The 24,749-nt window shown below is 35.6% G+C and overlaps 2 protein-coding genes across 2 annotated transcripts in view; both read left to right on the forward strand.

Moving 5' to 3' along the window:
• Positions 1–24,749, forward strand: part of LOC138709993 (whirlin-like) — a 508,846-nt gene that overhangs the window by 335,235 nt on the left and 148,862 nt on the right. The window lies entirely within an intron of this gene.
• LOC138711279 (uncharacterized) overlaps positions 1–24,749 on the forward strand; it is a 156,013-nt gene that overhangs the window by 22,831 nt on the left and 108,433 nt on the right. Inside the window, exon 3 of the mRNA XM_069842709.1 lies at positions 1,936–2,058. Coding sequence (XP_069698810.1) covers positions 1,936–2,058 — 123 coding nt within the window. The remainder of the gene's footprint in view (positions 1–1,935; positions 2,059–24,749) is intronic.

The raw sequence follows: 24,749 nt of genomic DNA on the forward strand, positions 1-24,749 counted from the left end.
TCCTTCGCGTCCGTAATTTATAACCACAGCAACGTAACCGAGAGACTTCGAATTCGCGATTTTTCCACTTCGACGGGCTTCTGGAAGAGTCGGGAAGGTCCGTTCCCCCTTCACTCCGTCAGCAGCTGCGCGCGCGATCTCTCTCCACTCTCTCGCCGCGTAGGCCCTTTCCCCTTTCCCCGCCGCGCGCCGCCCCTCAGTGCTCCGTGAAGCCCGCGCGGTCTGTTCTCTCGCTGGACGCTGGTCGTGAGTTCGAATCTCACGTCGCTGTCACAGTATGTAGGGGTGATCATTTGAACTCTGGAGACGAAACCTACAGTAGACTTGTGACTTGATGATGATGATGATGATGATGATGATGATGATGATGGTATCGCTGAAGATGATGACGTTATCGGTGAAGATGGCGATATCGGTGAAGATGATTATGGCTATATTGATAAAGATGATTATGACTACTGTATATCGATAAAGGTAGTTATGACTACGATGAAAATGGTTACTATTAATGATGATGATATGATTATTAGCATTATTATTATTACTAGACTTCGTTGAATTGCCACACGCAGCATGCTATCAGGTTGCCGATGTACGGTAGTATAGAGGAAGTGAGCGACCGCCCGGTCTCGTAGTATAAGCAGTTCATGTTAAGAGTTGTGACCGGTCCAAATAGATAGAGCATCTACAGCTAATGTATACCTATGTAAGCACTTGTTTTTGCATTACTGTGGTTGGAATAGTCAAAGCTTAACATTTGTTCAGTGCAGACAAGAATTATGCAGAACATTACAGTAAAATAATGGAGGTAATTGATGCATTGGATAGCACAGACAGTTCCGCTGTTGCACCGGAAAATCATTGCCTTCTGAATATTGGAAGATATTGTGTTCACTGACTCTAATTTTAAAATCGTGTCCAAAAGCATCACCCTGTTAGAACCGTCTAAACTACAAATCTCAGAAGCCCTTAATATAGTGGATAAAGTATCACAAACCGTTATCCAAAATAACAATTCACTAATTTCAGAAAAAGTGAAATGTAAGTTGAGAAACATTATTGCTAAAAATTCTGCCTATTCACAACTTCGTATTATAAATGATGTACTATCAGGTCACGACAAGACGTCTGAAGTTGGTGTACTGAAAAGTAGTGACTTTCCGTTCTTCAAATATGCACCTATTACATCGTGTGATGTTGAACGTACATTTTTCCAATATAAAAACTGTTTGAGTGACCATCGGAGGAGGTTACTTTGCAGTCGCTCAAAATGTACGTAACTCTTCACTGCAATGCACATATTCAAGAATGATGTATCTTACATTTAATTCTAAGAGTTAATATATCTCACTATAAAATAATTGTGTATTTACATGTTTAGACATTTCCTACTTCAATGAGCATTCATTATATTTCTTGAATGCAGGACACAGGTTTTATTGTAACCGCAGTATACTGCTCAGTGTTTACATCAGAGGCATACTCCATTCTTTGCACGCCCCTTTCTCATACAGTCTATACCGCGTGCGCAGTAAACCTTGCGATTTTCGTGGCAATTCCACGAAGTCTAATTATTACATTTGGACGAACACGATTTTTTTTATTATTATGACACAATGTGTAAAAAAAAAAATTTTTTTTTTTAGTTTTTGAAGCTATAAGTAAAACTTTTTTCGTTTGCAATCCAGAACGGGAACGTTTGTTACTTGTGTGTAATATTAAATGGTTTAATTAACTCTGTATGCCCTTTCAATAATATGAATTGCCATTCTCGACATGCTAAGGGAACTGATTTGTTGCGAAGCGCATACACTGACTTTGCTGTGCTGTACACGTGTGTGGCGTATCGCAACGTTTGCTTCACAACACGACTCGTGTGTCAGAGAGAGGTAGAGTGCGACCGAATGGTTAGAGCTGATGACTGTTCTCCCCCAGGACTACGGCGGCCCGGACGGGGAGGCCCCCGGCAGCAGGTCCCGGCGCCATTCCAGCCCCGGCGATAGCCGCAGGGGCAGTGGCGCGGACCCCGAGCAGGTCTTCGCCGAGGACGCCAACATGGTGAGTGGCGCCACATGCGGCCGTGTCGTCTCTCTCTAAGTAGCAACACACAAACCAATACGTTTTATAGGCTATATGGCGTAACAGTATTTGCATCGTCTATTTGTCGTTAACGAAATCAAACCAAATGCGTCACACCTTACTCTACAGTGTGGTTCTAAATTAAACCGACAACCTTTGGGATCGGATAGATAACCTTCTTTCAAACACTTTTCGTTAAGGAACCCATGGGCTAGGACGATTCGTTTCAGTGGAATTTGCCGGCCCGGATGGCTCAAGCGATAGGGGCACGGCATGTCCCTATCGCTTGGTCCGAAGGGTTGTGGGTTCGAGTCCCGCCTCGGGGATGGGTGTTGTGATTGTATTAGTACAAGTAAAAAACAAAGGAGCCAAAGGTAAAACAAACAGGAAACAAAAATAGATAACTTTGGAAAACGGCCTCTGGCCGGTCGAAATTAAAAAAAAAAAAAAAAAAAAAGTGGAAGAATGGTTTAATGCTACCACTCAGTTTGTTTACTCCGTCACCACAGTATCATCCTTCGATCCGGTTTGTTTATTCCCTGATCTCGACATCACGCATTAACCAATTTGATTACTACCTCCTACCAATAATGCATAACACAATGTCAATACGGCGGTTTCTGTCATCTGCGATACAACGAACCTTTTTGTCGATTTCGAATTTCGTTATTTTTTTCTGGTTATTATATGCTTATACAGGGACATCATTTTATTTTTACTAACATTTTTAATATTAACTTGCCTATACCTCTGGATCAACGCCGTTTGCTACCCCTTTCCACGACTGGAGTTCGATGATACTGGCGTAATATACAAACAAATCACTTTACTAGGTATAGGATGGAAGAAAAGTAGTTCATCCATTTATGTAAACTAGGAAATACTGCGATTTGAGTTTGATCATTTTCATTAGGTTCTTGTTTAATCAAAATGCAGTACAGTATTAACAATGAGTGTTTTTACTCACGAACTGAGCTGTCCATGTGGACGTATTCATTATGCAGTGTATATTATACTGTCTACAGCACATTAGCGTACAATATAGAGAATGAAGTTCAATTGAAAAATAATCATAATATGGATATTTAAACATTTTTGAAAATGGTGGCCGTTCATTTCGATACAGGCTTCAGTTCTATGTGCATATTATCGCACTATAGACTATTGTACCTAATCCCAATTACCAGAGTCGTTCTTCGTACGAGTAACTCATGTTGAAATAATTCTGTACCTACTCTATAAAAGAGTACCTTACATACTGTAAATTCAGTCTTCACTTCTGCCCGATCCGAAAAGATAAAATTACTCAGACATGCTATCTACTGTCCGTCCAAGTGGTTATGTCGTAGGTTCGTAGAAAGGGAGGAAATCACGTGACAGTTAATTACTTAACGAGGCCCTTTTATTTAAGTTATTTTAAACAGTTGTATAATATTACGTAGACGTCCAATTCTAACAGAAATTAATGTTCTCAGAAAAGAGCTAAGACAGCTCAGCCACTAGCTGGAGAATAAAAGCTGGTGGGGGAAACCGGGATACGACGTAGGCAAATGGACGACAGTACCTGTGCGAAAATGATTCAATATTGAAAGCTCTTTCGTCACTGGAAAACGCGAACATATTTTTGTAACGTACTGTTTACTATGACCGTAAGCGCAGGGGCGTATTTTGCGGACTACCGGCGGTAGCCCAAGGAAATTACAAAAGAAAAAGTTTATAATATAACATAATGTAATAATTTTGTATTATTAGTTCTACCATAGTAATTAAAATTAAAGTAATTGTTAGATATATTTTGTGTAATAATAGGGTCGTGGTAGCCCAAAACCTTTAACCAGTATACGTCACTGCCGTAAGGGTACTATGACTGTATATGCGGTCTTGGATCTGGTGGAGGACGGTTGAACTTCCTTAGTAGAAGGGGTGGGAGTGAAGTACATTAAAAAACTCAGGTACAATAAAAATTGAAGTAAAAATAAAATGATGTCCCTGTATAAGTTGTGTTAACTCTCGCTAAGTGGTTTTATATTTTATTTTATCAATCTTAGTTATTATTTTATTATCATTAATATTATTATTATTATTGTTATTATTATTAATTTATTTATTTATACTACTATCTTTGTATTACTTCCGTCACTGTTATTCTATTATTATTATTATTATTATTATTATTATTATTATTAGTATTATTATTATTACTATTATTTCTATAGTTAGCATTATTATTGATGTCTGTAAAATGTATGTAGACTCTACTGGACTGTACCCGAGCACGAGCATATGCTCATTTCGGATATCTATTCAAATGTACCATTTCAAATATAAATTATGAATAAATTTGAAAATTTGAAATTTACAATTTTGAAATTTGAAATTTGAAAACCTATGGTTTATGAGACCCCTGTTGACTGAAGGAGATCTGGCATTGTCTGCGCATTGGCTGAAATCAGGGAAATGTCTGGCGTCTTTGCTAGGGTACGACAAAGTTTGACACGTCGATGCGATGCTTGTCTGGAAGTCAATGGACGTGTGTTCAGCACTTGTTGCAGTGATTTTACAGTGAAGCAATGGAGCCATCCTGCTAATTTAACATTGAAATGAATGTGTTTCCTTTTACATTCAGTTTGTTTTGTTTGTGTTTCTATATGTTTGATCAATAAATTGTTCCTGTAACATTAATGATTTGTTTATTCACTTTTCACGTAACTAATTACTTCAATCCATTCCTGTACGATCGAACCATGTAATGACATAAACTCCTCTTGCTCTAAAAGTGTCGCAGCCCATGTGTTCCTTAACAAAAACTGTTCGAAAGAAGGTTATCTATCTGATCCCAAAGTTTGTCGACCTAATTTAGAAACGCCCTGTATAGTGCAGGCAGATTGACAGCTTCTGTAAATAATTATTTAACTAGAAACCGTTCCACGGTGGTTGAAGCATGACCTTTGATGTGCTGTGGACGAAAATGCATCTACTCCGTAAGATTTTCACGTGCTGCCGCCCACGTAACGTGCTCTGGATGACTAGGTCATGCTTCAACTACGGTAGAACGGCTTCTTGAATCCGTTCACAACATATTCAGAGAGGATCTGATGCGTCATTTGCCTTCTCTGAGTTTAACAGCTCTCTTGTGATAACCAAGGCTCGGAACTTGGGGACTTGTGTCGTGTGCATGAGTAAGGTTACAGGTACAACGTACACAAAGCTCACGCTGCAAGTGCTCAGGGACAGTCGTGTGTACTAAGAAAGTAGCCACAACTAATGACAGGAAGACGGACGAAGAAACTGTTATGTCGAAGCCAATGACATTCAGAGAATTAAAGGTAAACGGTCTGTTTGAGGAAATAGAAAATACGTGTTATTTCGAATGGATATTATAGAAGTTTGAAAATACATTTTGTTTTAAATTTAAGATGCAGAATTTCGTGGAGAATTCGGAGGAGATACATTATTTTTTTTCGAATGGAGAGTTTATATTTTGTAAGTTGTGCCACACACAAACTAGAGGCTGGAAACGAAATTCACTGAAAGGCATTGCAGTCCCTCAAATTGTAGAAAAGTCTGTCCATTGCCATGGATCGAAACATAGAGAGGCTTGCCCTACTAGTGACACACTAATTGAAAACTATTTTCGAGAAAAATTTAGGATATACTTATCTTTCTCAGATACGAGATCAGCTAGCAACTGCTGAAAATCGAACAGAAAACAGTAACAGTCAAAACATTTAGTATTTTAAGTCTGCTACCGAAAAATCTTCGAATGTACGTAGTCACACACTGTAATAAAATGTACACATCAGAACAGTAAATTTGATATATTTCTCATGTTTATTTTTATTATATATATGCTATGAAATTACGTGTTTCAACCCACCATAATATTATCAATATGTTGTTGCAGCCAGAAACCACTTTTGTAGCAGACCTGACAGTACCTCCGTGCTGGAAGCGGGAGTTTGTTGACATTGAAGTCCGGTCGCTTAGTCACGTGCAAAGACACAAGTCCCCAAGTTCCGAGCTTTGGTGATAACTCTGTCGCATGATTGTTGTCATGTTACAGTTCTCTTAGCTGGTAACACTGTCATGTGATAGTTGTCTTTATCACATATCAGCTGTCTTAGTTGATACTTCTGTCATATGATAGTTTTCTTTATCGTATAATATTTCTCTTAGTTGATAATTTTGTCATATGATAGTTATCTTCATCATATAACATTTCTCTGTCCTATGATAGTTTTTATCGTATAACAGTTCTCTTACATAATAACTATGTCATAATAGGCCTATATGATACTCTAATTATCTTTTAATGTAATAACTCTGTCATATCATAATTATCTTTGTCATAAACAGCCCTCTTGATAATTATGTCATACGATAGATGTAACAGCTCTCTTGCTCGATAAATGTTATTGTTGGTCTCTTATGTGATAGCTGTGCATATAAGCCTAGATCATATATGTAACAGATATGTCGGGCTTATAGGCTTTGAGGTTAGCAACTTTTGCCAGGTTTACTACGCTGCCATCTAGTTGTTACATAAGGAGTCACGTCGTAATTCTCATTTGAATTGCATTAGCTACTGTGCTGCCATCTCGTGTTCGTTTACGGCGGACGGGTGGCGATCCTGGCGGTTGTTCTCTTCAAAGTGCTGCCGATTTTAACGTAGCGAGGAGTTATCTGTTACATATATGATCTAGGATATAAGATAGCTAGCTCCCTTAAGGTACGGTCACACGTCGCTACTTTTGCAGCGCTACTTTTGTACTGCAGCTGCAAAAGTTGCGTGTCGTGTTCACACGTAAGCCAAAAGTAGCGCGCTGCACGCTACTTTTCGTGCTGCGCAACCCGAGTGCAGCAAAAGTTGCAACTGGAGGTTGCGAGTCTGTTCACACGCAAGGCGCTACTTTTGCAGCCGCAGTCATGCTGCAGGTTTCCATCTCCGTGTTGACTTCTCAATATACATTTTGTGGTTATGTTCGCATTATTAAGAAACTCATGCGAAAGCTTCCTTATCTATTATTTGCTTTTCTGTCGTCTCTAGTATTCAGAAATTGACATTATTTTTACTATAAAGCTTTTAAAAACGCCTATATACTTAAATGATAGCCAACAATATATTCACGTAATCAAAGTTGGCAACCCTCCTGTTTGGAACTACGCTACGGAAAATTTAAAAAATGAATTATATCGTCACCAATTATGCTCAGACTGTGTTGTGTATTTAATAACTGTTATAAATAATTTATTTTCATCACATTTAACATTAAAATATATCCAAACAATAAAAGTATCATTGACACATTTGGGTGGTAACACTGGTTGCAACCGCAGCAAAAGTTTCAACAAAACCGATATCAAAAATGCTGCGGCTGCAACCCTGAGAACCCTGTTCACACGTCGCTACTTTTAAGCTGCGCGCAGCATGGAAAAGTAGCGGGCAGCAGGTTCGGCAGCGCTACTTTTCGGGTTGCACCGTTGTTCACACGTCGCAGTACAAGAGTTGCGCAGTTTTTTGTACTGCAGCGCTGCAAAAGTAGCGACGTGTGACCGTACCTTTATGATTCTCTTCTTTCTTATAACAAGTGAAACAAAAAAAAATTGACTGCACTCCATCAGTATAACTCGCTGTTCAACATATCTCCGCTAGATGCTGCACATGTCAAAGCGTGAGCGTGTTGCCATCTGTCGAGTGCTGCGTAATACAGATGCACGTGAATGACACGCCACAAGTGACACCAACAGAAACGAGCAGCGTTATGTAATAAAATAAACAACTCAGTCGTATCCATGGTAACCAGTAAAAAAAAAAAAAACAGTATTATATAAAATGACGAAAATACAAAATCGTAAACGAAAACGTACCTTGTAACCGTTGAGGTTCTGCGAATCCCCTGTTTTTTCCTTTTTTTTTTTTTCTTCTTTTTTATTTTCTTATCTTTTTTCTTTCTTCCTTTGCTTTTTTCTTTCTCTTTTTCCTTCTGTTTTCTTTTCTTTTCTTTCTTTCATTTTCTCTCTCTCTCTCTTTTTTCTTTTTTTTTTTTTTTTGCAAGAATCAAGATATTTCTTACTCACATAAATTCTCATTCTTTACTTTTTAATCAGAAAAGTGTATTATTAAATAAAATTTATAAATCTTCTCACCATTCGTGACCTGCCACAAGAGACAAAGAGTACTTAACCATATAAATTTTTACAAGTTCATGAAAAACCATTAATTTTGTTTTAACAATGAAATTCTTACAAGTACATAGCTGCAAATAATTTTTTTTAGATTAGTGGAAATATACCTATTTTTAGAGATTAGATATTATTTAAGCACAATTTATAGTACCAATGTACAAAAATTGTCAAATAAATTAAAATAACAATAATAATAATAATAATAATAATAATAATAATAATAATAATAATAATAAAAAGAGGATATGACAATATTCTGAATATTCTTGCCCAGTATTCTTGCAGGAGTGTGTAATTCAACCTAATAATGATAATTTAACATTCAACAGCGCTCCAACAGTGGCGGAATTATGGTATTGTGATAATGTGAGGGAATTTGTTGTTACACAGCCTGGATCCTCCATCATGTGTTGAATAACTAACAGTAACCAAGACGTTGCTTTTGTATATTAAAATTACCATATGCAGGAAATACACTGTGGCAGTTTATACTCTGTAAATAAATATGACGTCAGATTTTAATTTAATTTATTAAATATCATATTACGGAATTCAATGTGGTAATATGCTATCACCCTAGATCATATATGTAACAGATAACTCCTTGCTACGTTAAAATCGGCAGCACTTTGAAGAGAACAACCGCCAGGATCGCCACCCGTCCGCCGTAAACGAACACGAGATAGCAGCACAGTCGCTAATGCAATTCAGATGGGAATTATGACGTGACTCCTTACGTAACAATTAGATGGCAGCGTAGTAAACCTGACAAAAGTTGTTAACTCAAAGCCTATAAGCCCGACATATCTATTACATATATGATCTAGGGTATCACGTATATGGAAGTTTGTGATGTGATTATGTTTACAGCATTCATCTTTCTTAGCTGGCTTATGGGGGGTTGCAAAAACGCATTATTATTCCTTCGTTAACCGCTAACGAACCAATAAGTTCGAAAGACGCGTTGCAAGAATCATCTTTAGTGTTATTTATCCGTTAAAGGATTCACTAACTTAGAGATCTGATTTCTCTGCTATAATAATATTTATTCTTCCGTTAGACAGCCGTCTTACGTACATTTTGCGCGTTGGCGAATAGTTTATATATTTTGATTTACCGTAATGTTACCTGTATGAGATTCAGGCATGCGATATTTTGTAAAATAGGCCTATATACACGATATTAAAATAATATTGCATATCGATGGCTAAAAAAGTGATACCTCGTATCTGTATATTTGCAGGTAAATAAAAAAAACTGTTTTAGAAATTATTTTCTTAAAATAGACAAACTTCTTATGTATGTTTCTGTTTTGCAAGATTTTCTATTCGAGAACAAAATATTACGAGTACACTCGTAGTACACTGTCCAGTTTTTGAAAACAATAATAATGTAGCTATCTAAATAATAATAATGTAGTTGATCTAAATAATAATAATGTAGTTGATCTAAATAATAATAATGTAGTTAATCTAAATAATAATAATGTAGTTAATCTAAATAATAATAATGTAGTTAATCTAAATAATAATGTAGTTAATCTAAATAATAATAATGTAGTTAATCTAAATAATAATAATGTAGTTAATCTAAATAATAATAATGTAGTTAATCTAAATAATAATAATGTAGTTGATCTAAATAATAATAATGTAGTTAATCTAAATAATAATAATGTAGTTAATCTAAATAATAATAATGTAGTTAATCTAAATAATAATAATGTAGTTAATCTAAATAATAATAATGTAGTTGATCTAAATAATAATAATAATGTAGTTAATCTAAATAATAATAATAATGTAGTTAATCTAAATAATAATGCAGTTAATCTAAATAATAATAATGTAGTTAATCTAAATAATAATAATAATGTAGTTAATCTAAATAATAATAATGTAGTTAATCTAAATAATAATGCAGTTAATCTAAATAATAATAATGTACTTAATCTAAATAATAATAATGTAGTTAATATAAATAATAATAATGTAGTTAATATAAATAATAATAATGTAGTTAATCTAAATAATAATAATGTAGTTAATCTAAATAATAATAATGTAGTTAATCTAAATAATAATAATGTAGTTAATCTAAATAATAATGTAGTTAATCTAAATAATAATAATGTAGTTAATCTAAATAATAATGTAGTTAATCTAAATAATAATAATGTAGTTAATCTAAATAATAATAATGTAGTTAATCTAAATAATAATGTAGTTAATCTAAATAATAATAATGTAGTTAATCTAAATAATAATAATGTAGTTAATCTAAATAATAATAATGTAGTTAATCTAAATAATAATAATGTAGTTAATCTAAATAATAATAATGTAGTTAATCTAAATAATAATAATGTAGTTAATCTAAATAATAATAATGTAGTTAATCTAAATAATAATAATGTAGTTGATCTAAATAATAATAATGTAGTTGATCTAAATAATAATAATGTAGTTGATCTAAATAATAATAATGCAGTTAATCTAAATAATAATAATGTAGTTAATCTAAATAATAATAATGTAGTTAATCTAAATAATAATAATGTAGTTAATCTAAATAATAATAATGTAGTTAATCTAAATAATAATAATGTAGTTAATCTAAATAATAATAATGTAGTTAATCTAAATAATAATAATGTAGTTAATCTAAATAATAATAATGTAGTTAATCTAAATAATAATAATGTAGTTGATCTAAATAATAATAATGTAGTTAATCTAAATAATAATAATGCAGTTAATCTAAATAATAATAATGTAGTTAATCTAAATAATAATAATGTAGTTAATCTAAATAATAATAATGTAGTTAATCTAAATAATAATAATGTAGTTAAACTGAATTACCATTTTTGTAGATAGAGGTATCTCTTCTTAGCCATCGATATACGATAATTCGATTACTTATTTATTTACTTATTCATTAATTCTTCAAATAGCGAAGTTATTATTTATTTCTTTGTTACAGACTCTAGTTCATCGTCTGACCACGAGATTATGTGCTCTGTAGTCTGTCTTTTTAAAATCAATGCACTCGTGCGCCTGTTTCTAATAACAAATAGGCGTATTTATCTTTCTCACGGAAACTTCTGTTCCTGATTTCTTTCTGTTCATATTAGTCTATATTTATTGCAAATTTTGACAACAATAAAAGCAAAGCCTCACGTCAGTCTAGCAGCCGATGTTCACTTTTTTTACTCATTCATGTACTATTGTGTCACTCGAGGGCGGATGCAAGGGGGGGGGGATTAAGGCGATATATCCCCTCCCGAAAGTTTGAGAAAAATACGAAACAAGAAACAAAAATAATATTAATTTTAATTCGTGAATGTACGTAGGAATTCGAGAGTTTTCCACGTAAATTCTCTTTGCTAAAATGTTAAATTCCAAGAACTGCAGGAAGACAAACACAGCGTTCTTACTTCAAGACAGGGAGTCATGAAGAGTATTTTAGGCTTTTAATTTTCCTTCCCTTCTTAGACTATTTCATTAGTCAGCTCAAGGACAGGTTTTTAAATCATAAGGGAATCCTAAAGTCCATACAAACTTTGCTGCCTAAAAACATAGTGCGAGCATCAGATGAAGATTTAGAAACTGCTCTTGAGGCTGTAGTAAATCAGTGGCCCAATGATGTTGATGCATCACCAGAGTCTTTCTTCAATGAATTGAAGATGTGGAGAAGAAATTTCCTTGATCAGAAAAATCTTCACCTGATACCTACTGATTTTATATAATCTTTGAACAGGTGCAATGAAATTATTTTTCCCTGCACTCGCAAGGCGCTGAAACTTTTCTGCACGTTGCCTGTAACTACAGCAACACCAGAACGGTCGCTCTCAACATTGCGGTATTTGAACTTACTTGAGGAGCACGATGGGAGCAGACAGATCAAATTGACTGGCCTTGATGTACCGGTATATACATAAAAATGTAGAAGTAAAAGCTCATGAAGTACGGGATGAAATGTCCAAGAAACCACGTCGCCTTCTTCTGTAAATGTCATTCTGTCATTGTTTTTGTATTGCAGTCATTGTAAATGTTAAAATTAAAAAATTATGGTTTATTTAACAACGTTTGCAATTGCCGAGGTTATATCAGCGTCGCCGTTGTGCCAGAATTTTTTCCCTCAGGACTTCTTTTACATGCCAGTAAATCGACTGATATGAGGCCTGTCGCATTTAATCACACTTGAATGCCATCGAGCTGGGTTGGCGTAGAACCCGCAACTTCGAGCACAGAAGGCTATACCGACTACGCTACTCAGGCCAACTTGTAAATGTTTGTGTATCGGAAACAAATTGTGAGTATATAAACTTATTTCTCATTACTCCATTTTTACTATCTCCTCAAATCCCTCCCCGAAAAAAATATCCTGCGTCCGTCCCTGGTGTCACTTGTGAAATCCAAAGATGCTTGGCTAATAATCCAATAACTAGTGGCCCGTTAAATGCCTCTTCTGCAACCCAACAATCCACTAACTTTAAAGGTCCACTAACTAATGGAGGAATATATTATTTATAGGTCTGTTTTCTTGCAATCCAGCATCAGAGTTCTAGTGGTTCTATGCTGATGAATGGTTGAGTTTTTATTTCTCTGAGGAAAAAATATAAGATGATGAGAAGAATGTGTCAGCATTTTCAGATTTCAGAATATGGTGGAAGCTTTTAACTATAGGTTACCATATTCTTAAATCTGAAAATACTGATACAGTCCTTTCACCAACGAACTTCTTGTACCAATTTCGTCATTTACATCACTTTTACAGCTTCCGCATATTTATCACTATACCTAATTTTCTTTAAGAATTCCTTCTGACTTACTATACAAATAGTCAAATATATGTTTGCATATAAAATGTCGGAAATTAAATTTCACTTAAACAAGTCCTTTCATAGAATCGATGGTGAGGTCCACGCCTGTGGAGTAACGGTTAGCACGTCTAGCCGCGAAACCAGGTGGCCCGGGTTCGATTCCCGGTCGGGACAAGTTACCTGGTTGAGGTTTTTTCCGGGGTTTTCCCTCAACCCAATAGGAGCAAATGCTGGGTAACTTACGGTGTTGGACCCCGGACTCATTTCATCGGCATTATCACCTTCCTCTCATTCAGACGCTAAATAACGAAAGCTGTTGATAAAGCGTCGTAAAATAACCTACTAAAATTAAAAAAAATCGATGGTGAGTCTAATCCATGGAATTTAATAACTTACTAGATAAGTTCACTGATATTTACAATTTATTAATAAAATGAAGGATATATCTCGGTAAACATTTACACATTTAACAATCACATACACTGCAATGTGCTTCTCACTGCTCACAACACCACGAGACCAAACGAAACAAAAATGAATAAATAAGACTTCAGCATGAAAAACGTGGGCAAATTAGAGGATTTCCAAAAATATATGCGGACGGCTGTTTCTATTATCAAAAAGCGGACCTGTCCGAATAAGTTCTGACGTATGGGAACCCTATGTAACTATCAAAGTAAATATTTCCGGACATATATTCTTATATGAACATTATTCATATTGATCACCACTACCACACCTAAAAGTTTGTAACGAAGTCACTGAAACACCCTGTAGACTGTAATATAACTCAATTGCAATAAGGAACACTATAACTACTGTGAATCGTATTCCTGTCTGTTGACTGTCAAATAATTATACAATGTGAAAGATGTTGGTTGTTGTTTGAAATAGTTGCGGGTATGTTCGCAACACATGTCATTTTTATAAGAACGTTATAGTTGAACGTAGTAAAAGCTTTGTATGGAAAAAGATATTGGATATGGAGTATGAAACGTTTCCTCAAGCGGAAATATCTCGATTTGTAAACTGAACTGGGTAGACCAGTAGAATAAGCAATGGCAGATCAACATAGAACGTGTGCAGACAGCGACGTCTGGGGGATGGAAACCTAAGTTGACAATAACCAATGTCGCAACATCAGGTTGAGACGTGAGCGGGTACAGGAGAAATTGCGCTCCATTCTTTACAATCGCGATCAGTCGAAAAATAGAAACATCGTATTTCGTAAATGGATTAAATAGGATTGCACCAGTAATAGGCATATAGAATGGGTCAATGCACACTAAAAATAATTATTACGTCAGTCTTTATTGTTTTCGATTAACAAGCAATTAAATATGCACAAAACTAAATTATATCACCTAGAATGGTGGTTGCAACCTTTTGAGTGTCACATATCCCTTAATGTTCATATTATTTCATTTTGGAGGACCCCCTAAAATGTTTTGCATAGTATAAGCTTATAAACAAGCTTCATTCTTTCATTTAGTCATTGTTTTCTGCGATACAAAGATTTATTTTCAGTCAATGGTTTTATTTTATACAAGGACATCATTTTATTTTTACTAACATTTGTGATGTTAACCTGCCTATACCTTTGGATCAACGGTTGCTACCCCCTTCCACGACTGGAGTTCGATGGCGTAATATACAAACAAATCACTTTACTAAGTATAGGAGGGAAGAAAAGTAGTTCATCCATTTACGTAAACTAGAAAATATCACGCTTTTGAGTTTGATATTTTCATTAGGTTTTTGCTTAATTAGAATACAGTACAGTATTAACAATGAGTGTTTTTACTCACGAACTGAGCTGTCCATGCGAACGTATTCATTATGCAGTGTATATTATACTGTCTACAGCACATTAGCGTACACTATAGAGAATGAAGTTAAATTGAAAATAATCATAATATGGATATTTAAACACATTTTTCAAAATGGTGGTGCTTCATTTCGATACACGCTTCAGTTCTAATGTAATTCCAATTACCAGTTTCGTCCTTCCTACTAGTAACTCATGTTGAAATAATTCTGTACCAACTCTGTAAAAGAGTACCTTACGTACTGTAAATTCAATCTTCACTTCTGCTCTATCCGAAAAGATAAAATTACTCAGACATGCTATCTACTGTCCGTCCAAGTGGTTATGTCGCAGGATCGTAGAAAGGAGGGAAATCACGTGACAGTTAATTACTTAACGAGGCCCTTTTATTTAAGTTATTTTAAACAGTTGTATGGGTATAATATTACGTAGATGTCCAATTCCTAACAGAAATTAATGTTGTCAGAAAAGAGCTAAGACAGCCCAGCCACTAGCCTTTACAGAAAGGCGAATAGAAGCTGGTGGGGAAAACCGGAATGCGATGTAGGCAAATGGACGACAGTGCCTGTGCGAAAATGATGCAATATTGAAAGCTCTTTCGTCATTGGGAAACGCGAACATATTTTTGGAACGTACTGTGACGGTAAGGCTACTATGACTGTATATGCGGTCTTGGATCTATGTGCAGGACGGTTGAACTTCATTAGTAGAAGGGGTGAGAGTGAAGTACATTCAAAAACTCAGGTACAATAAAAATTGAAGTAAAAATAAAATGATGTCCCTGTATATGTGTAAGGTACAAGTCCTTGTATTACATAATTTAATACTGTATTAACGTTTTCGTCGGTAATGCCGACATCATCAGATACAACTTTTTATGCTGCAATATCATCTCTAAATAAATACATGTGCCTCTACGATGAAAAATACAATATACATTGATAAACATAAAACATATTAAAATCAACATGGTTTGGGGACATCAATATTTCTTTTCTCAAGTAAATGTGCCCTTATTGTTAATTAGTTAAAAACACAAACGTGTAATTAAAATACATATATAGAAAACTTGCAGGTCTTCACTATATAAAAATCTAAAACTGAAGAAATTCGTGTAAAATACTATGTGAAGAGATGCTTACAATCATTAATCTATGTTTATCTAATTTGATTATATCCATATTCTTGTTATCCAGTCATTATACGCCTTTTCTGTGTCAGAAAGATGTATATACACAATAATATATGTGTTGAGATTGTACGTTGAAGCCTTAATTCATCGAAATTGTTAATGATGATATTTACAACAGATGAAATATTTCTGTATTAGGTGGTCTTTATAGTATTAAATCACAGTCTAGTATATACAGTCACGAAGCTTAATACTTACTAAATATGCAAACATAAACAGTTGAATTATGCATCCATAGATAGTTGGTCACCACCAGGATCGCTACTATCGCCTCATCACAGACTCTTTCCCTAGCAGACCATAAAACGTATTGTACTTTCGATATCGTGTTCTTTTGAAAAAATTAACACCTTCCTTCCACTATTGAAATATGTAATACATAAGGTTTATGTATTATTTTCATAAAATATATATTACATTCTATAAACTCACCTTTCTGGATCTTTCGGAAGAAGGATAACTCTAACCTATTTTTCTTACAATTTATAGTACTACAAACGTCTCCTTGTCCCATATTATTACTCAAATTATTGTATTTTAGCCATTTACAGTTATTACAACCGACAACGAACATTTCACAGTTTACATAGCTTTTCACAAAAATGCGAAATACGGCATAGTCAATGCTTTTTCGATCTAGACCAGGCCGTAATGTTTATTCGGGTTTTCTATTTCAGTGTATGGAGCTCAGTGAATTATTATATTATAACTTTATTGCTTATCATTGCTAAGCTTTATTTAGTGTAATGTGTCCATGAGTTCCGTTTACTTCTTGTTGCATAATATGTTGCAGAAATAATTACAAAACTGTGTTATTTTAATGTGAAGAGAATTTTACATGTTAACATAATCTGTTCGCGTCAACATTTCAAGTTTAGAGTGGAAGCTATTTTGAGGTTTAATAAAAAAGAATTTATATTGTGATTTCAATTTAGCACATCTACGTTCCTTAATTTTAGACAAAACATTTACCATACCACTCCTATGAAATTAGTGTACGTACAATTGTGTTACTTCGCCTCTTAAGTAGTAGATTAATACAGTAATTCAGTACTCAATTGTAGTACTAAAATACAGACAAATTGAATGTCCGGGGTATCATACATGACATTATGCTTAATTATAATGTATGATTGCGAATTTAGGAATATAAGTTAAATATAGTAAATATACCTATAATTTTCATATGAATGGCAAGGCATTGGAGATCACTAAATTTAGACAGAAAGGGGCAACTGGTATAGTAAACATAACCTATAATTTTAACATATCTAAATATCCGTGCGGTGCAATTGAAAATTATTGAATCGTGCATAAATGAATAAAGGCAGGTATTACACATACGAACAATGTAATTTTCACAGCAAAAATAATATTACTCGCAAGTGAATTATGTCTGAAGTGTCTCATAATCATTGTTTTAAATTTTATTAATGGAATTACACTACATTTTAGAGAAACATATGTTACTGTTTATGCATTCCAACTAATTTATATGGCTGAAACGCCGCCCTTCGTGATCGGGTTAAACGAGTCACATGGTCTGCCTTACGGCCTGTATTAGATCACGATGGCTGTGGCACAGTCTATTGTTCCTAGTAGTCACAGCGCTCCAAGCGGCTAGCAACTATCGCGAGATTTGCAAAAAATCATCCCAAGCTTCGTGACTGTATATAGTAGACTGTGATTAAATTATGTAATATAAGGACTTGTACCTTACACATATATAAAGTAAAGTCATTGACTGAAAATAAATCTTTGTATTGTATATCATCGACTTTTCTGAAAAATTATTCAAAATGAATTGCATTGTTTTATGGTCAAGGGAGGGCATTTCACTGCAAACGCAGCATTTTTCAGTATTTCCTTCTTCCTCCTTCTTCTTAGCCTCTGCATAAGATCCATGTATCTTAGTGTTGTCTATCATCTGATATCTTATTCTGCCCCGAACTTCTTTCCCGTTGACCATTCCTCCACTGCATCCTTCAGTAGGCAGTTCCTTCTTACAATTAGCCAGTGATCCAGCCAATTTCTTTTTCTCTTCCTTATCATTTCAGTATTATTGTTTCTTCACCGACTCTTGCTAGCACAGCTTCTTTTCTTATTCCGTCTGTCCAATATATTCTTATTTGTATAAACTAGTGAATTGCCACCGGCGTGGCTCAGTCGGTTAAGGCTCTTGTCTGCCGGTCTGAAGAAGTTGCGTTCGGGCGCGGGTTCGATCTCCGCTTGGGCTGATTGCCTGGTTGGGTTTTTTCCGAGGTTTTCCCCAACCGTAGGGTGAATGCCAGGTAATCTATGGCGAATCCTCGGCCTCATCTCGCCGAATACCATCTCGCTATCACTAACCTCATCGACGCTAAATAACCTAGTAGTTGATACAGTATCGTTAAATAACCAACTTAAAAAAGTAGTGAATTCAGATCCTTAATAAATTGGTAACGATATAAAATTTTAGTTTTAACTTTTGAATGTAATGTGAAAATGCGTAAATACAAGAATAGTTACGTTGTAACATGATTTTTTAAGAAAAATGAAATTACGTTTATGCACGATTATGTTGTTTGCTGTATTTACAACTATTATTGTTAGGCTTGAAAGTTAGAATTCCCACACATAAATTTGTTTCTAGAGAAACCATTCTTCTTAACATAAAACTATACTGAAATAAACCCATTACAGTGCCCTTATTGTTACTTAGTTACCATTACATTGCAGTTTTGCGAAGGCTTTGGAATAATATTGCTCTAAATTTTCACTGCAAAATATACTGTATTTGCAATTTTAAAACTATGATTGTGCAAAAAATGTTGTACAATACACATTTGTTGCTTGTTTTTCAAACCTTTCCGCGATTTTGTAAAAAGCACTTCCCAACCTTGTATCGTAATACTATCTACCAAAAAGTAATTGGGCACTGTTTTTGCCCCTTCAGAACCTCGTGGTACCACCTCTTGTTGCTATAACAGCAGCCACCCTGTCAGGCATGCTCTCCACTAGTTTGTGTAGGATATCCACTGGAATGCGTCGCCATTCCTCTTGCAACATGGCACTCAGTTGGACAATGGAAGTTGACCGCATTTCCCGAGACCTCAATCACCGGTCCATTTCGTCCAAAGGTGCTCAATGGGATTGATATCAGGACTCTGTGCAGGCCAGTCCAACCAGTGAACATTATTGTCTGCATACCACTGCATAGTAGCCGCCGGAACATGGCACCTAGCACCTAAAATCCTGGGTGCTCAATTACTTTTTGGTAGATAGTGTACTATTTTATACTTATCATAAAGTTCTTAGTGAGGTGACAGATATTACATCCGAGCTAACCGTTTTGAAAAGTCTGATTCAATTGTGGATATTCTTAAGTCACAAGTTTAACGAACATTAAATGTATTTATTTTTATTCTTCAAGAAGACCAGACCAGAAAATGTATGGTCAATACAAGTATACTGAAGCAAAGCAATGACATTTCTTTTTGTGTTGCAATTCGGAAAACATCGTGATACATGGTCGCGCATGCAATCAATATTGCAACAGGGACGTTGTAGGAAACACATTCTTAAGCTCGTATCAGAGGATAATTCTATCAGCATCTCTTCTTCTTTCATGAGCAAATTATGTTCTGTTTATTTTAAGTAGATTGGGTTATTAATTAACATTACAGTTGAAGTGAATATTTTGACTTAGAAATGCGACAAATTGAGATTTATCCTTCGAAGAGGTGGAAACAATCAAATATCTTGGAGCAACAGTAACAAACATAAATAACACTCGGGAGGAAATTAAACACAGAATAAATATGGGAAATGCCTGTTATTATTCGATTGAGAAGCTTTTGTCATCTAGTCTGTTGTCAAAAAATCTTAAAGTTAGAATTTATAAAACAGTTATATTACCGGTTGTTCTGTATGTTTGTGAAACTTGGACTCTCACTTTGAGAGAGGAACAGAGATTAAGGGTGTTTGAGAATAATGTTCTTAGGAAAATATTTGGGGCTAAGAGGGATGAAATTACAGGAGAATGGAGAAAGTTACACAACACAGAGCTGCACGCATTGTATAATTCACCTGGCATAATTAGGACCATAAAATCCAGACGTTTGAGATGGGCAGGACATGTAGCACGTATGGGCGAATCCAGAAATGCATGTAGAGTGTTAGTTGGGAGACCGGAGGGAAAAAGACCTTTAGGGAGGCCGAGACGTAGATGGGAAGATAATATTAAAATGGATTTGAGGGAGGTGGGATATGATGGTAGAGACTGGATTAATCTTGCTTAGGATAGGGACCAATGGCGGGCTTATGTGAGGGCGGCAATGAACCTCCGGGTTCCTTAAAAGCCAGTAAGTAAGTAAGTAAGTAAATAATGCCACAGTTGTTTTGAAACTGAAAAAATGAAGGACATCAACTCATCTGTAACATCCGTGACAAAATATGTGTAACATCCGTGACATGTAAGAAACAGCTATAAAATATTTACCGATTATGTTTTTGTGAACTAATTGGATGCCATGAGATTTGCATAGCTTTCACATGGACACTATGAGAATGAATCTCTTTTTGCTTGAGGCAAAGACCCGTGTTTTACACTTTTTGTTATTACTCCTAAGATGTGAAGTGAATTCACAAATCTTGTAACATCCGTGACAAAATCTTTTATTTTCTGCGATAATGATAAATTTTGTTCACACAACTTTGTTTCTGTAAGATGATACTGATTCTAGTAATAAAAGTTAACAAAAGTTTTCAACAGTACTCTCACTAGAGGTTTTGATTTTATCGATAAATCTGCGAGTGGAACACGAACAGATTTATCTAGAGAAAATCGAAACTCGAGTGGGATTTAATTGACTATTACACGATTAGAAGAAAGTATATAAAGATTAGAAGTAACGAAGTACTCCAATACAATAAAATATTGACTTACGAAAATACAAAACTGTCTTCAAATTTGTACCATCTCAACATTATAAATATTACGCTAGTAGATGGCAGTAGTGTGTTATTATTAGCCGTTTTCTTGGTATCAGTTGTGCCAACTATGGAATCTTCATTGAACTCTGTGGAAGGTTACTGGTCAAGAAGGCTTTGTTGATTCAGTTTCATTTTTATTAAAACAGTTGCATTCCACTTCAATTATCCCGATCCCAGTAATCAACGTCACTTGACAGATGATTTTCAATAAATCTTAGTATTAAACAATCTCTGATACGTGACTATTCATAATATCATATAGCAGAAGCTATAACATAACCTAAATAATATAAACGAGTGTTAGAAAAGTTTTAATTAGGGATAATGAAATAAACAAGAAACATTTTAATTAACGATGATGAAATAAAAAATAAACATGAATAATTTTAAAAGTAACAATTATTGAAAGTACAATTTTCAAATTTGAATGTTTTAGTGGTTAGTGGTTCAGTTGATATTATATTGGACGTGTGCGTAAAAGAAGTGAACTCGTTGATGTACATGGTGTATCCCTCTACTTATTCAGGATTTCCGAATGGTGCTCTTCATATATGACCAGTGATCTTTATTAATTCTTGTTTTTGAATGCCAATGCGAGTCATATTCGAAAGTGCTGTGCATCGACTGGAGTGGTTTGTAATTTTCTGTTTTTTGACGTCCAGACCAGTGCAGTGTGAAATGTTGGCAAACAGAGAAACAAATGCTAGGGTAGTGATAAAAATAAACAAATGCTAGAGACGCGATAAATTTAAACAAATTCTAGGGACGCGATAAAATTGTGCAATAAGCAGCCATGATTGGTTGAAAGACGTCCTTTCGTACCGTTTTATTGGTCAAAAGTAGTGTGACGTAGTAAAAGTGTAATAGTCAATATAAAGATTTTGAAAACAGTAAAAATGTAACATCTGTGATAACTGGAATGGCTGATAGGGAAGACTTGCAAGCCGCGTGAAGTCCTTCAGGCGTTCGCATGCCTGTTAAGCTCTAAAAGTCTGACAGACAAAACAATATTTCAACGCGCTGAGAAAAATTGGAGAGAATGATAAAAAAAAATGTTTAATTAAAATACAATTTGAAAACATGTCTTGTTTTCGCGGAACCGTTTTTAATCACTCGCGAACCCGCAGGGATCGGCGGACCACAGGTTGGAAACCTGGGAACACCTGAGTTAAGGATTTTACGAGTTCTTCAGCCATTGGAAATGATTATAGAAGTCTTCTGCTCAGTATCTCTCAGCTTTCTAATGAAATTGTTTTTGTTTGGTTTTTTAAGAACCATTTTTGACCACTACCGCCAGTTTTTGGCTTTGCAAGACTACGTGGACTCCTTTAGAAAGGAATCGCTTAGTCATAATGCGTTTTGCAAAATGTTGTCCAAGCATGAAGATCATAGCGAAGGATTGAACTCTCCTCTCGTGAGAACAGCATCTTGCGTGTCTTTCATTTCAATATTATGCAACTCCGAACCGGTTGGCGGCGGAGAGTTTGTCCGGCGGCCAATAGTGTCGGTCCGACCGGAAGGATGGGAGCTCGTTTGGCAGTGTTAACCAGGAAACACAGGAGGGAAAAGTACAGAGTGATTATAAAGTCTCGATCCATTTTATAGAAATAATGAACATGCGGACATGAAATCGATATGGGGTTATCGTGGTGGTAGGTACATAAGAAATTCATCGTAATTCAACATGTCCGCCATCCATTTCATAGCGTCCACATCTGTGGAGTAACGGTCAGCGCGTCTGGCCGCGAAACCAGGTAGCCCGGGTTCGAATCCCGGTCGGGGGAAGTTACCTGGTTAAGGTTTTTCCGGGGTTTTCCCTCAACCCAATACGAGCAAATGCTGGGTAGCTTTCGGTGCTGGACCTCGGACTCATTTCACCGACATTATCACCTTCATTTCATTCGGACGCTAAATAACCTAGATGTTGATACAGCGTCGTAAAATAATCCAATAAAAAAATCCATTTCATAGCATTGTCCCCACCTTTCACCTGTAGCCCTAAAGACAATCGTCAGCATGTTGCCTGTAATTGCTTCACATGCTTCCCGAATACGATTCCTCAGGTTCTTTAGATCTCGTACTTTCGTTTTGCACACGTTTGCCTTGATAAACCTCCAGGCGAAAAAGTCTAATGGTGTCAGGTCAGGTGAACGTGATGGCCATACTCGTGGTGAACCTCTGACAATCCATCTGTTAGGAAAGCACTAGTTGAGGTACGTTCTAATAGTCAACACAAAATACGGGGGTGTTGCATCGTGCTGAAAGACAACACTGTCAACAATGCATCCTGCTCTAGCTGTGGTTCCAGAACGTCTGTCAGCATGTCTAGGAAAGTGTTGCCTGTATTGGTACCTCCTGCGAACATGAAAGGACCGTAAATAGTGGCTTTTGTAAGCCCAAGCCACACATTCACTTTTGGGATGTCCCTTTGCCATTCATAGATGGCGTGTGGTGGCTCGTTACCCCATATGAGACAGTTGTCTTTATTCACTTTACCACAAATGTGGAATGTGGCCTCGTCACTAAACAGGATATGTTGGAATAAGTTTTTATTGTTCACATTCTCCATTAAGTCATAACTAGACTTCGTTGAATTGCCACGCGAACCATGCAATCAGGTTGCCGATGTACGGTAGTATAAAGGAGGTAGGCGACCTCCCGGTCTCGTAGTACAGGGACATCATTTTATTTTTACTAACATTTTTAATATTAACCCGGCTATACCTTTCTATTAACGATTGAAACAGGAAACACCGCTTGCTCCCCCTTCCACGACTGGAGTTCGATGATACTGGCGTAAAATACACTTTACTAGGTACAGGAGGGAAGAAAAGTAGTTCATCCATTTATGTAAACTAGGAAATACCGCAATTTTGAGTTTGATAATTTTCATTAGGTTTTTGTTTAATCAAAATACAGTACTGTATTAACACTTAGTGTTTTTACTCACGAATTGAGCTATCCATTCGGACGTATTCATTATGCAGTGTATATTGTACTGTTACAGCACATTAGCGTACAATATAGAGAATGAAGTTAAATTGAAAAATAATCATAATATGGATATTTAAACACATTTTTGAAAATGGTGGCCGTTCATTTCTATACAGGCTTCAGTTCTTTTGTGCATATTATCGCACTATAGACTATTGTACCTAATTCCAATTACCAGTTTCGTCCTTCGTACGAGTAACTCATGTTGAAATAATTCCGTACCTACTCTATAAAAGAATACCTTACGTACTGTAAATTCAATCTTCACTTCTGCCCGATCCGAAAAGATAAAATTACTCAGAAATGCTCTCTACTGTCCGTTCAAGTGGTTTTGTCGCAGGGTCGTAGAAAGGGGGGGGGGAATCACGTGACAATTACTTAACGAGGCCCTTTTATTTAAGTTATTTTAAACACTTGTATAATATTACGTAGACTTCCAATTCCTAACAGAAATTAATGTTTTGAGAAAAGAGCTAAGACAGCCCAGCTACTAGACTTAACAGAGGGGCGAACAGAAGCAGGTGGGGGAAACCGGGATGCGACGTAGGCAAACGGACGACAGTACCTGTGCGAAAATATGATTCAATATTGAAAGCTCTTTCGTCACTGGAAAACGCTAACATATTTCTGGAACGTACTATATTCGCTAACTCAGTACTGCTTACGCG

Source organism: Periplaneta americana, chromosome 12, assembly GCF_040183065.1.
Source record: "Periplaneta americana isolate PAMFEO1 chromosome 12, P.americana_PAMFEO1_priV1, whole genome shotgun sequence".
NCBI lineage: Eukaryota > Metazoa > Arthropoda > Insecta > Blattodea > Blattidae > Periplaneta > Periplaneta americana.